Source organism: Gorilla gorilla, chromosome 21 (genome assembly GCF_029281585.2).
Source record: "Gorilla gorilla gorilla isolate KB3781 chromosome 21, NHGRI_mGorGor1-v2.1_pri, whole genome shotgun sequence".
NCBI lineage: Eukaryota > Metazoa > Chordata > Mammalia > Primates > Hominidae > Gorilla > Gorilla gorilla.
This window is the reverse complement of record NC_073245.2, coordinates 48,424,982-48,439,644: the sequence shown is the minus strand read 5'-3', so window position 1 is coordinate 48,439,644 and position 14,663 is coordinate 48,424,982. Positions and strand designations below refer to the sequence as shown.

The 14,663-nt window shown below is 48.2% G+C and overlaps 1 protein-coding gene across 50 annotated transcripts in view; it reads right to left on the bottom strand.

The window, feature by feature from the left end:
- The window catches only part of EPB41L1 (erythrocyte membrane protein band 4.1 like 1), a 140,070-nt gene that overhangs the window by 5,013 nt on the left and 120,394 nt on the right, over positions 1-14,663 (bottom strand). For 15 of the 50 annotated variants that reach the window (XM_063702179.1, XM_019017121.4, XM_019017120.4 and 12 more), the window contains 5 exons: positions 13,342-13,425; positions 8,825-8,911; positions 7,943-8,026; positions 5,841-5,921; positions 5,391-5,507 (listed from right to left, as the gene is read on the bottom strand). In XM_063702179.1, the coding sequence (XP_063558249.1) occupies positions 5,391-5,507; positions 5,841-5,921; positions 7,943-8,026; positions 8,825-8,911; positions 13,342-13,425 (453 nt within the window). The remainder of the gene's footprint in view (positions 1-5,390; positions 5,508-5,840; positions 5,922-7,942; positions 8,027-8,824; positions 8,912-13,341; positions 13,426-14,663) is intronic. The other 35 variants (XM_019017127.4, XM_019017139.4, XM_055373446.2 and 32 more) reach the window with 8 other exon arrangements.

The following is a 14,663-nucleotide window of genomic DNA, read 5'->3' as shown; positions in this document are numbered from 1 at the left end:
CATGAGTGACTTTCCACACTCATAGCAAGAACTTCAAGAAGGAAGACAGAGTTAACTGAAGCAGGGACAGATGTTTCTGGAGGATTTGGGGAAGGAACAGAAGATGAAGACCAGTAAGACGAACACCCTCATGGAGACAGGGCCTCAGGCACCAGGCTGGTAGTGGACAATTATGGTCTGCCTTTCTCAGTGCTCTCATCAACCTCTAAACATGGAAAAAGCTCAGAGGGACAAGGAAGCAGGTTCACCTTGCTGAGCCCCTTCTGTAGGCAAGACACAGATCCAGTATATCACAGGTGTTGTTTAGTTATTACAGCAACTCCAATGTATACATTAATGACATTTTGCAGATGAAGAAACTGAGGTCAGAGAGGTTCCTCTGGGCACACAGCTACCAAGGTGTTTCTAGCTCCAAAACCTAGTTGTATCCATCTATTCCTTCCTTCCTTCGTTGTTGTTTTTTTTTTTTTTTTTTACAGGGTCTTGCTCTATTGCCAGGCTGGAGTGCAGTGGCGCGATCATAGCTCATTGCAGCCTGGACCTCCTGGACTCAAGCAATCCTCCCGCTTCAACTTCCCAAGTAGCTGGGACTACAGGTGCCAGCCACCACACCCAGTTAATCTTTTACATTTTTTATAGAAACGAAGGTCTCATTATGATGGTCAGGCTGGTCTTGAACCCCTGGGCTCAAGTAATCCTCCTGCTTCAGCCTCCCAAAGTGCTGGGATTACAAGTGTGAGCCACTGCGCCTGGCCCCTGGTCAAAATTGAGTAGAAAGAATACTACTCAAAGAATATTACTCATGTAGCAAAATTACTACATCCTAACTGGGCATTGGTTTTGGTTTGGTTTGGTTTGGTTTTTCCTTACAGTAACAGGCTGCACTTTAAGTTTGTGCATCAATTAATGAAGTGGCTGTCCTATAAGTCAGTGTAATCATTATTCTGGGTATGTGGGATGTCTTCGTAAGCCCATAGACACTTCAGAAGTACCAAAGACATCTAAACAATACAGTGTTATGATTTATTCTTCTTGGTTTATTACAGCACAGCACAGTCCCTGCGTGCAGCATTTTGTTAGCCTATTTCAAGTTAATGGTAATAGTAGTCATAATGAGCTTTTATTAAGCACTCGCGATGTGCTAGGCAGTGTGCTAACTACCATGCTGCATGGATGATCTTGGTAGCCCTAGGAGACAGACGTTATGAAAAGTGGGTGTGGTGAAAAGGTCGAGACCATTGGGTTTTGGAGTCTAACAGATTGGGTTTCACTCTCTAATCAATCCATCATGTTCACAGCTTCATGACTGTGAGCAAGCCACTTAACATCTCTGACCTTCAGTTTCCTCATTTGTAAAATGAATGAGCAGGTAACAGTACTTGTGTTGAGTGCACGGCCTGGTGCCTGGCACAGCGTAAGCTTTCCATAAATTATAGCGATTGTTATTACTGTGATGATCACTGCCATTTGGCTGACGAGGAATCATAGGCTGAAAAGTTTAAATGATTTGCTAAAAGATCACACAGCTAATAAAGGGCAGGGCTTGAGACTCTGCAGGAGTACAGAGCTCTTCCTTGGGGTACCAAGAGGCATCCATCCATTAAGCCAATGTTTCCAAGCACTTTAAAAAGGAGTTTTTGAATTCAGAGGAGACCTCTTCTAGAATTAGTGAGTCTGACTGTATTAAGAGTCAGACTTGGGTTCTACTTGACCATAATTACTGGTAAAGCATGTGGGCAGAAAAGGCAAGGGAGAGAAACTTCTGGCTTGCCAGGGCAACATAAACAAGGTGACCTTTACAGAACAACCCAGAAGAGACAGAGATGGGGCATGGTGGTGCATGGGGCAATGGCAGCAAAGAAAGAACTAAAGAGAGGCGAGGAGGAGGGAATGAGACAGCAAAGGGAGCAGTGAGGTGGGCAGATGTGAAAGACTGCATCGCGGCGGGGTGGGCAGGATGTGGAGGCCAGGATGAGGGCTCTGAATGGCTAGGGAAATGGGAAGGCGGGAGCCTGGGGGCCTGGTTCTGAATGCCCTGGGAAAGATTAGGAGGCGTGAGAGAGGGAATGGAGAAGAGACGAGAAAAGCAAAACAGATACCCCAGGAAAGCAAATAGCCAGAGGACTATAATTGGAAGGGGGCTCGCTCCACCTCTTCATTTTGCAAGTGAGGAAACTGAGTCCTCAAGCGGGAAGAAACGGACCTACGGTCACACACCAGTCAGTGGAACAGCTTTAGAGCCAGGTCCCTGGATTCCCAGTACAGAGTTCTTTGCATCAATGCTACTATACCTGGCTGCACGGGGACTCCCTAAGGACCAAGGCAGAAATGAAGATTCCCAGGCAATACAGGTCCCAGGTCCCAGTCCAGTCTTTCTAAATCAGACTTTATGGAGAGGGTTCTCCAGTGCCTGTATTTTAAACAGGCTTCCCCAGGTGATACACCCAGCTCAGCAAGTGGCCTACACTCTACCATTCTGAGATTTGGGAGGAATAAAGGAAGAATGATTGAAAAACTGAGGGGATAGGAATGACAATCACTTGTATGAAGGTCTGAGGAAGCCTGGGAGGTAGGCTCCACCCATGGCCAACCTACACTTCTAGACCAGTGCTGTCCAGTAGAAATAGAATGTGAACTACATATGCAATTTAAAATTTTCCTAGATAGGTCCAGGTGCAGTGGCTCACACCTGTAATCCTAGCACTTTGGGAGGCCGAGTCGGGCAGATCACTTGAGGTCAGGAGTTTGAGGCCAGCCTGGCAAATATGGTGAAACCCCGTCTCTACTAAAAATACAAAAATTAGTTGGGTGTGGTAGCACACGCCTGTAGTCTCAGCTACTTGGGAGGCTGAGGCACGAGAATCACTTGAATCCGGGAGGTGGAGGCTGGAGTAAGCCAAGATCGTGCCACTGCACTCCAGCCTGGGTGACAGAGTGAGACTCCGTCTCAAAAAAAAAATTTTTTTTCCTAGATAATAGATTTTCTAGATAACACTTCCTAAATTTTCTATATATTTTTCTAAAAATTTCTAGATAAATAGAAAATTTTAATTTCACAATTAAATTTCTCAATTTTAGTTTACATTAAAAAGTTTAAAAAGAAACAGGTGAAATTAATTTAATTTTATTTTATTTTTGAGACGGAGTCTCGCTCTGTTGCCCAGGCTGAAGTGCAATAGTGCCATCTCAGCTCACTGCAACCTCCGCCTCCTGGGTTAAGGCAAATCTCCTGCCTCAGCCTCCCTAGTAGCTGGGACTACAGGCACCCACCAACCCCTACTCCTAATTTTGTATTTTAGTAGAGACAGGGTTTCACCACGTTGGTCAGGCTGATCTCAAACTCCTGACCTCAGGTGATCCACTTGCTTTGGCCTCCTAAAGTGCTGAGATTACAGGCGTAAGCCACCGTGCCTGGCCAGATGAAATTAATTTTAATAGTACATTTTACCTAACCTGATGTATCCCTTATCATTTAAATATGTAACCAATGTAAAAATTATTGAGATCATTTATATTCTTTTTTCATATTAAATTTTCAAAATCCTGCATGTATTTCACCCTTAAAGCACATTTCTTTTTAGACTAGCCAATTTCAAGTCCTCAATAGCCACATGCAGCTAGTGACTACCATCCCAGACAGCACAGAAAGAACACTTCCATCACTGCAGAAAGTTCTGCTGAACAGCCCTAGTCCAGACCAGAGGTTAGCAGCCTTTCAGAGCAGCAGGAAAATGTTTCAGTGCTTTTTCTTCTGACATTAAGGGGTTTGGTAATCAAAGGAAGAGAAACATTCTCGTATCTTTCTAGAAAAGACTGGTTTCATTCATTCAAGGAAAAGGGCAAAAAGGAGACCAGCAGTTATATTTGTGGGGTCTTTGAGATGGATTTTTTTTCACTGTGGTAGAGCCCGTGAAATGTGTGAAGTACACAACTCTAAGTGGGAGAATAATTTTATAAATGTGTTTATATGTATATACCCATGTAACCCACCCAGTTGAAAATAGTGACATTTCCAGTACCCTAGAAGGTTCCTTTGTGGCCCTTCCCTCTTCCTTGTGAATACTGCATCCCAGAAGTAACAGAAAAATCAGAAGAATTTTTTTCTCAGATAGAAAATCAGAAATATTCTGATTTTCAACATTGTCGATTAGTTTTGCGTGCTTTTGGACTCCCTACGAATGGAATCATACAGTTTATACTTTCTGTGCCTGGCTTATTTTATCCAACTCAATGTCTATGGGATTTTGCTTTAAGATCTGATAAGATCTGGTAAATTTCCAGAGGGCCCAGAAGAACCCCTCCCCTAATTTAGGTTGCTTAAAAGCCCTATCTGCCCCAACATCATCTTATTTCTCTTATTCACCAAAGCATTGATGGCCCACAGTGAAACAGGAGAATATTAAAGTCCCTAAGATTTTGGCTCCTGCAGGTCTCAGAAGTCAAAATGCAATCATGGCAGGCATGGTGGCTCATGCCTGTAATCCCTTCACTTTGGGAGGCTGAGGCAGGCAGATCACTTGAGGACAGGAGTTTGATACCAGCCTGGCCAACAAGGTAAAACCCCGTCTCTACTAAAAATATAAAAATTAGGCTGGGTGCGGTGGCTCACGCCTGTAATCCCAGCACTTTGGGAGGCCAAGGCGGGCAGATCACGAGGTCAGGAGATCGAGACTATCCTGGCTAACATGGTGAAACCACGTCTTTACTAAAAATACAAAATATTAGCTGGGCGCGGTGGCGGGTGCCTGTGGTCCCAGCTGCTCGGGAGGCTGAGGCAAGAGAATCGCTTAAACCCAGGAGCTGGAGGTTGCAGTGAGTCAAGATTGTACCACTGCACTCCAGCCTGGGTGACAGAGCAAGACTCCATCTCAAAAAAAATAAAAATTGCAATCAAGCAAGACAAAAGGGATCAAGGGCTCTGGTCATCATGGCCCCTTAACAACATTCAGTGACTTGTGATAGAGAGAGAGACTCAGGGCCAGGAACGTGGCACTGGGCCTAGTAGGACTTTTTCTGACTTCCGGTTTATAGACAATGCCCAAGGAGATAATGAGGACCTCCATCTGTCCCACCTCAATATCCACTGTCAATCCTCTCTCCATTTCCCTCCCTTTAAAAAAATTTTTAACCACTTCTGGATTTATTTTTCTGGATCTGGAGCCTGAAACCCCAAAGAAACCAAGGAACCAGTCTTCCTTCCTCTCCCCACCGACTTGTATCTCGGGGAGGTGCCTCTCTCCTTTGAGGAGCAAATCAGGAAGGCTGATGGGGGGAGGGTCAAAGCTGCACTAGGGGTCAAGCCACTGGCTTCTCAGATGGAAATGGCCCTCAGAGGATCTTGCTACTGCTCCCTCCTCTCTCTCATGATTGCTGGGCCTCAGGAGCCTTACCTGTGGCTTCTTGTCCCTCTCCTCTGGGGATGGGTCTGTTTCTCTGTATACGACAGCTTTGGTTACCAGCATATCAGGATGCTGCAGTTTGGCCTCCTTGATGGCCAAAGCCAGGGCCTGGTGGTAAAGAACAGCAAAGGAAGGAACCATGAAATATCCAAGACGAGAGAGACTGTGAAGAACAGCAAGCCCTCTAGTGCACAGCTGGAAAAACTGAGGCCCAGGGAGGGGCAAAGTCAAACAACTAAAGGGAGAGACTAGAGCTCAGGTCTTCTGGCTCCTTCTGGCTCCCATCCAATGCCCCTTTCTTGGGGGTTTCTTATCTGAACAGGGTCAGCAAGAAGTGGACACCTTCTCTGCCCATGAGGACAGCCATCCATGGGTAACCCAACATAGGAGGGATTGAGGACTGGGCAGTGGCACTGGGAAGAACGGTCCCTACCCCCATACCTGGTCCTGATCGACATCTTCATCCCCAGTAATGATGATTCGCTTCTCGATCCTTGTCTCAGAAAACCCTCCTTTCACAGTCTGCAGAGGGAGAGGGAGGTGAGGTCACTCCTGGGTCCTGTTGGGGCAGCAGCCTCAAGAGGAGACCTACCCAAATCATCTCTCGAGGGCAGGGCTGAGAACCAGCAGTTACCTTCTCTCCTGACTTCCTCAGATTTTTTCTTTTCTGATTTTGGACTTTGAACTGCAGATCTTGCCTGGTTGCCACCACTCCCCAAAACTACCAAACTATCCCATCTAGGTCTTCCAAGCCCAGCTCCAATGCTGCCTCTCAGACCCTGGTTGGCAATGCTTCTGTCTTCCTGCCTTGGTACTCCCTGAGCACTGAATCTGTCTCTCTCACAGTTCTGGACCTCTCTGCCTGGTGCCGACCTTATGTGTGTCTGTGGCCTTGTTCACCTCACCAGGCTGCCAGCTCTTGAAGGCAGGGTCTGTATTTTGTTCATCTCTATATCCCCTCCTCCCCTACTCCCTTACCCAGTCTAACCAGGGCAGTGCTGAATGCAGATTTGTTGAATGAACACATGAATGAAATGTGAATGGTGACAAGGTTCTGCCTTAAGCAACTTCAAACAATACTACAAGAGAAAATTAGATTGATGATACTTATGACCTCCGCTGTTTTCTGAAGGCAAGGGGTTTGGACAAGTTTAGAAGTAATAACTGAGGCAGGACCTAATTGTTTGGCCTGTTAAAGCAGGGTGGTGTTTGTGGGGAATCCCAACTGGAGTCAGGAGTGGATAGAAAGAAGAGGGGGCTCCCAGTTGGCAGGGACTTTGGGAAGAAGAGTTTCCTGAGCTGTCTGCTGTGGGCGTGGGATGTAAAACCTCCCATAAAGCTTTCAGAGAAGTCAACATTGCTCAGTAATGCTTTTGCTGAGAGTGGGTTCTTTGTGGGGTATGTGAGAAAGTGCTGAATCCTGTAGAGGCGCAGGCAGAGGCCAGGACAGTACGTGCATGAAGGCCCAGTGCAACTGACCAGAGTTCTCCTCTGATGGCTCATCAACCTGGCTGCTCCAGGCCTCCAGCCCTGGCTAGGCGCCCTCCTGCCTTCCTCCTGGCCACATAGGTATGGACGCATCAGCCCACCTGCCTCCCAACTAGCCCTTGTCCTTATTGCTGGGTCACCCAGGAAGGCTTCCCTCCTTTGCCCCTACCTCTTGCTGCCTGAGCTCTGACTCACACCCTGGTCCAGGCCCTCCCCAACCAGGCCTGAGTTATTTATTATCCGTCTCTCTCCATACTTCTCCCTCTTCTTTCTCCCACCTATCTACACATCCTGGTGGACCTGATATTCTCTCCTTAAACCTATGTTCACTGGGTTACTCTCCAATCTAAAAACCTTCATGGCTTTCCAATCTCCCTGAGGCCCAGATCCTCCAGAGTCAAATGTGTCCTGGTATTTGTTATTTGCTCTATATTCCACCTCCCTGCCCCCAGTGCAACCTAATTTCCCAGTTACACCCCGTACATGTGCTTCTCATGTCCCATAAACAGGCCTCACTTACTGCTACATCCAGCAGCCCCTGGCACAGAGGCTAACACAAAGTTGACACTCACTAACATCTGCTCAGTGAACAAACAAATAAGCAAACACACAATTTCTGCTTCCCTCTTCTGCTTTGCTTAGAACACCCGCATCTGTCTTCTCCTCCCTCAGGTGTCCTGCCTGGCTTTCCAAGACTCTACTCCGTCCCTACTTCTTCCAGGAGATGCTTCCTGACTCTTGCAGGGCCTCCCATATGTCACCCCGTCTAGATTCCTCCAGCACTTTCCATCTACAAGGCGCACACGCCATGGTTCACAGTTACTTCAAAGAGGAGAGTATTGTTCCCCCTAGCCTGGCTGTCAATGCCGTGTGGGAAGGGCCTGTGCCTAGAACAACATGTGGCACAGGACAAAGCGCACAGTATTCCAGAAGCTGGTAAACACTACAGGTTTTCTCTGTCCGCTTTACAGATGGCGAAGCCGAAGCAGAACAACAGTCATGACCTTCTCGCCTGCAGCTCGGCTGGGGGCATGGGGCGCCCTGCTGCTACTCACTTTGGTGACATGGGTGGTGGTGGAGGTTGAGAGGGTTTCCGCAGTGGCGCCGTAGGTGCTGGTGAGGACATCTTTCCCGATGATCTGCAGAATATAACCACCCCCCACCCAGGGTGTCAGGTAAGGACAGTGGGCTCTGGAGGGGCGGGGGCGGGGTGGGGTAAAGGGCCCCGTGAAGGTGACGTTTCGAAGCCAAGATGCTTTGAGCCATTAAGAATTCAAGAATACTAGAATCTTCAGAAAACTAGACCCATCAAATTCTCAAATCCTGGAGTCTGAGATTCCTAGACGCTAAGATTCCTGAGGCCCAGAATCCTAACAATACCCTAGAATTTAAGAATCCTGGCATCATGGAAGAATGACCAAAAGGATCCAAGGTGGAAACAGAGCCCTCCTGATGCCCCATCCTGTCATAGCCAGGTGCACGCTCTCTGCGGAGCTAAACAATGAGAACCACAGACTTGGAGAATGCAAGAGCTGAAAGAGACCCTACAGTGACAGACTCAGGGTCACTGGGCAGGCACCAACAGAGGCAGGTCCAGAATCCAAGCCTCTGGCCTCCTAGTCCATTGCTCTTCCTGGTTAGTAGGGAGGGCAGATGCAAAAGAACCCTCAGCAGCACCACCAAGGTGAGGGGCCGCTTCACCCTCACACGCCACCAATGCCCCACTTACATGTGTGGGCGGTGGGGAGGGCCATTCATGAGATTCTAGCAGGCACCAGGGAGCCCTGTGGGCATCTGAAAAGGGTCCAGTTTCCTGGCTCTGCACCTAGAAGGGTGCCTTCTGGGCACAACGCAGCACTTCCTGCCAGCCATACATGGGTCCATGCCCATATTCGCAGTGTGGAGTCCCCTAGCCTGAGCTGGCCTTGCCCACTTACCGGAGAAAGAGAACGGATTTCCGTGGCCACCGTCTGTGGGCCTGGGATCATGGCAGCTGCCCCCTTCCCGGACTTGAGACTGTTCTCCTGGGGAAACAATAGTGCTCAGATGGCCAGCTCTCAGCCGGGTGGGCCCCCAGGATGGGCGGAGCATGTGGCCACGTAGCTATCACGACCACAAGGTTGAGTAGAAATAGTAGAAGCAAAGGACTGAAGGCATCGTTCAGTTCCACCTCATTCATCCCTTGCTCACTCAGGCACACATTTGTTCACTCGCACACTTGCACACTCACTCATTCAACAAACATTTACAGACTGTCTGGCGTTAGGAACACTGTAGTGATCAAGACATGGCATTGTTCTCCGGAAGCACTAGCAGAGGAGTTGCCAGATTCAGGCTCATGTCCTGCCCTGCCACCTTCGAGCCATGTGACTTGGGGCAGAGCCACTTCCTCTCTATGGGCCTCACAGATGCATCTGTAAAAAAGGACCCTTGCCCCAATCCCACACAGAACCTATGAAGCTAATGGAGTAGAAAAGGTTTTGCAAACCAAAATACATAGGATAAATATAGGGGCATAAGCTGGCTATTTAGAATATAATAATAATAATGACTTTCTGAGTGCTTGCTATGTGTGAGGCATCATTTTAAGGATGTTACATGCCTCATCTCATTTAATTCTCATAACACCGGTTGGGCATTATTTTTAATATTCCTGATTTACAGATGAGAAACTGGAGGGCATGAGAAACTTAAGAGTTCAGTCTCCCAGCAAGTTAGTGGTAGAGCTGGAACTTAACTCCATGTTGTCTGACTCCAAGTCCAACACACTCTGCACGCCACTCTGCCCTTGGGAATCTTTCCCTTCAGACAGCTCTCTTGGCCCTACCTTAAATTCTAATTGCTAGATCTTCCTGGAATTGTCCCCTGACTTACTGCCGCCAATCTGGCGCCAGGGCCCAGCTGCCTGCTTCTACCTCCTACTTTCTGCACCATCTCAGGGCTCAGCCTTGTCTGTCCAGGGGCCCAGAACCGTGTCCATTCTGCAGGTCCTCAGTGGCTGACCTCTGATTCTGGTCCAGGCATGGCACTAGATCTGGACTTCTGCCTACCAAGGGACAGGTGAGAACAGAAACTCGCTGACTTTCCCCTGCCGCTCCCACACCTGCATCCTGCTGAGGCTGCCAGCAGCCTGGTTCCTTGGTACTGCACCACAAGGCATGTTCCCAGATGCACCTGCAGTTCCAGAATGTGGCCCAGCAGCAGGCTTCCCAAGGGCAGCTTCCGGGCTCAATGCTTCCTTTCACCTTAACAGCCACTAACCCCTCTGAATCCTAACATCATTCTGGGAAGTTCTCCCTTAAAGCCTCTTATTCTCTCATTGTTCTGTCTTTCCCAGGGCAAAGCCTCACCACCACCTTCACACTAAAAACAGAGGCCACCACTAGGGACATCAGTCATTCAAAACGAGGCACCCTCTGCTCCTCCCTTCCTCTCCTGTATCCTTGGCCAGTCCCGTCACCTGCCTCCAGGAGGAGTGGTTCCTCTCCCTGACCAAGGCAAACTCAGCCCTCTCTTCCTCCACATTCAGGCTCTCCTCACTTGCCACCCGCTCTCTGGGCCACCTCGGCTACTCAACAGCTTCTGCTGCCTCATGGAGGTCAAAGTCCCCTATCCCTTCACCTATAGCCCAGATATTTATTGGACCTTAGGCCTTTAAAACCAGTTGTGTCCTAGACATTTTGCCCTGGAAATGTTCCACAGACACCTCAGACTCATCCGATCTCGAAAGGAATTCACTGCTTCTTCCACTTCCAACACACGCTTGTCACTAAAGAGCACTTTCCCCCATCGCTCTGTTCACATCAGCAGTTCTCCAACTTCAGAGGCATCAGCTGGAGGGCTTGGAAAAACACACACTGCTGGGCCCCACCCTAGAGTTTCCGAGTCAATAGGTCTAAGGAGGAGCCCAAAGGACCTGCCTTGCTAACAGGTTCCTGGAACCACATTTTGAGAACCATTGGCTAGTGAACGGTGTCACGAGCTCATCTTTCCTCTTGTCCCCTGAACATCCTACCAACAACCAAATCCTGTGCTTTCCCCCCTCCAGGCATCCCTTAACCCTGACCCCTTCTCTGCATCCACCTCCTTGAACTCCAGCCCCACCCCAGCCTGGGCACCAGCATCTAAGCTGGTTCCCTGCCTTCTCTCTCTGTCTCTCCCAGTGGCATGTGGGCCCCAGAGCCCCGGGATGTTCCCTTCTTCAAGCTGGATTCACAGTGGCTGGTACAGAACTATACACATCATGGGTGTTCAATCAGTACTTGTGGAAGGAAGGAGAGAGAGAGAAGGAGGGAAGAATTTTTTGCTCAAGTCCCTCCTCCGCAGAGGTTGCTAGAATAATCTTTCTAAAACACAGAAACACATATCTGATGACATCATGTCCCTAATGTAAAAAATTTAAGTGATTCCCCATTGTCTGCAGGACAGAAGTTTGAACTTGGTATATGACATTTGAGGTCCATCAAGCTCTGGCCTAGCCTTCCTTTCCAGCTCTTCCCCCCCGACTCCTCCTCCATGTGCTTGACATCTGGCTTTCTTGACCACTGGTCCTTCCCCAAATGCTGCGCTCCTTCCCTTCTGCCCTTTGCACTTGCTTTTCCCACTGTCTAGGATGCCTTCCCCCGGGACCATACTTTAATTTATCCTTCAAGCATAGCTCACTCAAATGTCCCTGCCTAGGGAAAGCCTTTCCTGGCTCCTCCTGGCAGAGCTGTCACCCCATAGCTGTCCTCCTGGTGGCCCCTAGGATAGCATTATTACACTGTCCCATGAAGGCAGGAAAGAAGTAACTGCAGCTCACATCTTCAGGCCACTTATTATGCGCCAGGCACTGTTCTCAGGGCTTTGCACAGATTGCTTTGGTTCCCCCTCACATCAGCCCTTTGAGGTCATGCTATTACTGCCCTCTACCCTCACCCATTTTACAGAAGTGAAAACTGAGGTTTGGAGAGGTTCAGGTGACTTGCCCAAGGTCATCCAGCCAGGAAGTGGGACAGCTGGGCCTTGTTCTCCACTGTATGCCCAGAACCTAAATACAGGGGCACAGCACATTAAAGGCACTCATGATGGTCATTTGAATGAATGAATTCCAGCAGGCAGTATAGTTTCTTCAACTGTATCCCCCATACCAGGCAGATAGTACAGACTAATAAATGTTTTTGGAACAAATGAATGAATAGATGGATGGATGGATGAGTAAATGAATGGTGTAAGTGCCTGCTCACCATATGAACGGATTTAAATTTAGCCCTACAAGCATCCCATTGACACGTGGTGAAGGACTGAGGGGAGAGGAGGAACTGAGTGACCAGGGAAAGGTGTGCAAGCTGGTAACTAGTTTGGACTTATTGATTTTAAAATTTCTGTGTATTCAAAACCTACCTGCTGGCTAGTCTAGATTGATGGAATTACCTTCCTATGTATGTGTCAGGGGGTTGGCAAGAAAAAGTATTTGAAAACAACTTCTCAGTGGCTCAAGATAGATCTGGCTCTGGCACTGCTACCTTCCCTAGCCCGAGTAGTGGCTGCAACCGCAGCCCCAGCCCCATGCGGCTGATGTTCACAATGGTCAGGATTAAGGAAGCAGAGCAGAGTGGCTGGGGTTGAAAGTGGGGCTCCTGGTGTCAGAAGGCCTGGGGATAACCTGGCACTACCACTTATTGATTGTGTGACCTTGGGTAAGTCGCTTTACCTCTCTGAACTTCAGTTACCTTATCTATAAAGGTTGTGGAGGGAAGAGCATCCACTGAGATTATCCACTCAGGAGTCTCAGCACATTGCCTGGAACCACAACCTGTGTGCCAAATGCTATCTGTTCTGTTTAATCATGAAGGGATCTAGTGTTGCTGGGGTCTCTTAAGAACTGCAGAATGGGGATTATTGCCATTTTGCAGATGAGGACACCTCAGGCCAAGGGCCTTCCTTCATGGGTCAGACAGCAAATAAGTAGCAGAACCATGAGGTCCCTCAATAGGGAGGTCCCAAAAATCCTGGTTCCAACTTAGGGTCACCGCACGCCATCTACTGACCAAGGCAAGGAAGTGGTCTAAGGCATGAGACAATGTGCAGCCACCAGGATGGGTCCAGCCTCACCTTCAGAGTGGAGGTGAGATGAGCCAATGAAATCTCAATGCAAGATGAGATTCGTGGGTGCCAATAACCAAAGAAGACCATCCTCTCTCTCTCTCTGCCGTGGCTGAGATGGTCTAGATAACTGACACTATCAGTGGGGATTCCATCGCCCACATTACTCACTTTGGAAAACTGAGGCCTGACTGTATGTCCTGTGGCAACTAAAGCCCCAGATAATAAACGGCTGACTTATGTCCTGTGCCTGATGCAGCGAGGGCAGCTCACAACTTCCTGAAGCAGCCAGGCGATGTTAGCTTGTTCTCTGGCTGTTTGGTGGGGCAGGGGGCTGGTCAGAGAGGGAAGCCTCCTGGGTTCAACTTACCATGGTGGTCGATATGGTCTCCGTGGTGATGGAGGGAGTGGTTGCTATGAACTCCCTCCCCACTGAGGCACTCCCATCAACCTGCTGACCAGAGGAGGAGTCGTTAGAGCTGGGGAGAGCTGGGTATACCTGCAGCATCTGTCACCTGGGCTCACGGCCTCCCAGTTACAAAGTGACAGGCTGTGTGAGTGAACATCACTGGCAGGGGGCTGCACACAGACCAAATCACAGAGGTGCAACAGGCCCTCATTACATTTCAACCAGTGTATTTGATAAATAAAAAATAATCTCAGACTATCTGGCAAATTCTATCCAAATTGCAATGCGTGTAATCTTTGATCTAGCAATCTCTAGGAACTGACTCTTTGGATATAACCTTTGAAAAGCTCACCGAGAAGTATGAGCAAGGAAATTCACGAGCGCTGATCGTGAATTGCACAAAACAAAAACAATCACAGGGCGAGCCATTGGGAGACAGCGAAATAAATCAAGACTTGCCTCCTAACTGAGATGATCAAGAGTAAGGTGGGTCTATGTATGCCAACAAGGGGTGATCTCCAAAATAATTACTAAGAAGAAAGGTAAGGTGTAAGAAAATGATCACTTCTGTGTAAACATTGTTAAGTATATAGAGATGTAGGTATCTGTGTTGGAATAGGCTTATATTTTTTTCTGGGTGATATTATAAGAAAAATCCCATTTTGTTCTGCTTGAATTGTATAACTATAAACTTTTTTTGTTGTTTTGTTTTTATGTCAATAAGGGTTACTGGGCTGTGGGATCTAGGGCCAATTTTAGTTTCTTTATACTTTTCTGTATGAAAACACAACAGAAACATGTGTTAATAAAACAAAACAGGTCAGGGGGGGAAGCAGCTTGCCCAAGGTCACACAGCTCATCAGAACTCAAGAGTCCTGACCTGTAGTAGGCGGCCTCATAAACTCCTACCATCATTATAAAAGTGGGAGAAAAAAATCTGGAAACAAAAGAATTGCCCATGTTGTATTGGTTTATGTCTTATTTCAGTTTTCTCTTTCTCTCTCTTTTTTTCCCTGTCACCCAAGCTGGAATGCAGTGGTGGAATCATAGCTCATAGTTCACTGCAGCTTCGACCTCCTGAGTTTTAGCGATCCTCCTACATCAGCCTCCCGAGCCCCTGGGACTACAGGCATGTGCTACCATGCCCAGCTAATTTTTGTATTTTTTGTAGAGCTGGGGTCTCCCTATATTGCCCAGGCTGGTCTTGTACTCCTGGCTCAAGCGATCTGCCTGCCTTGGCCTCACAAAGTGCTGGGATTACAGATGTGAGCCACTGTGCCTGG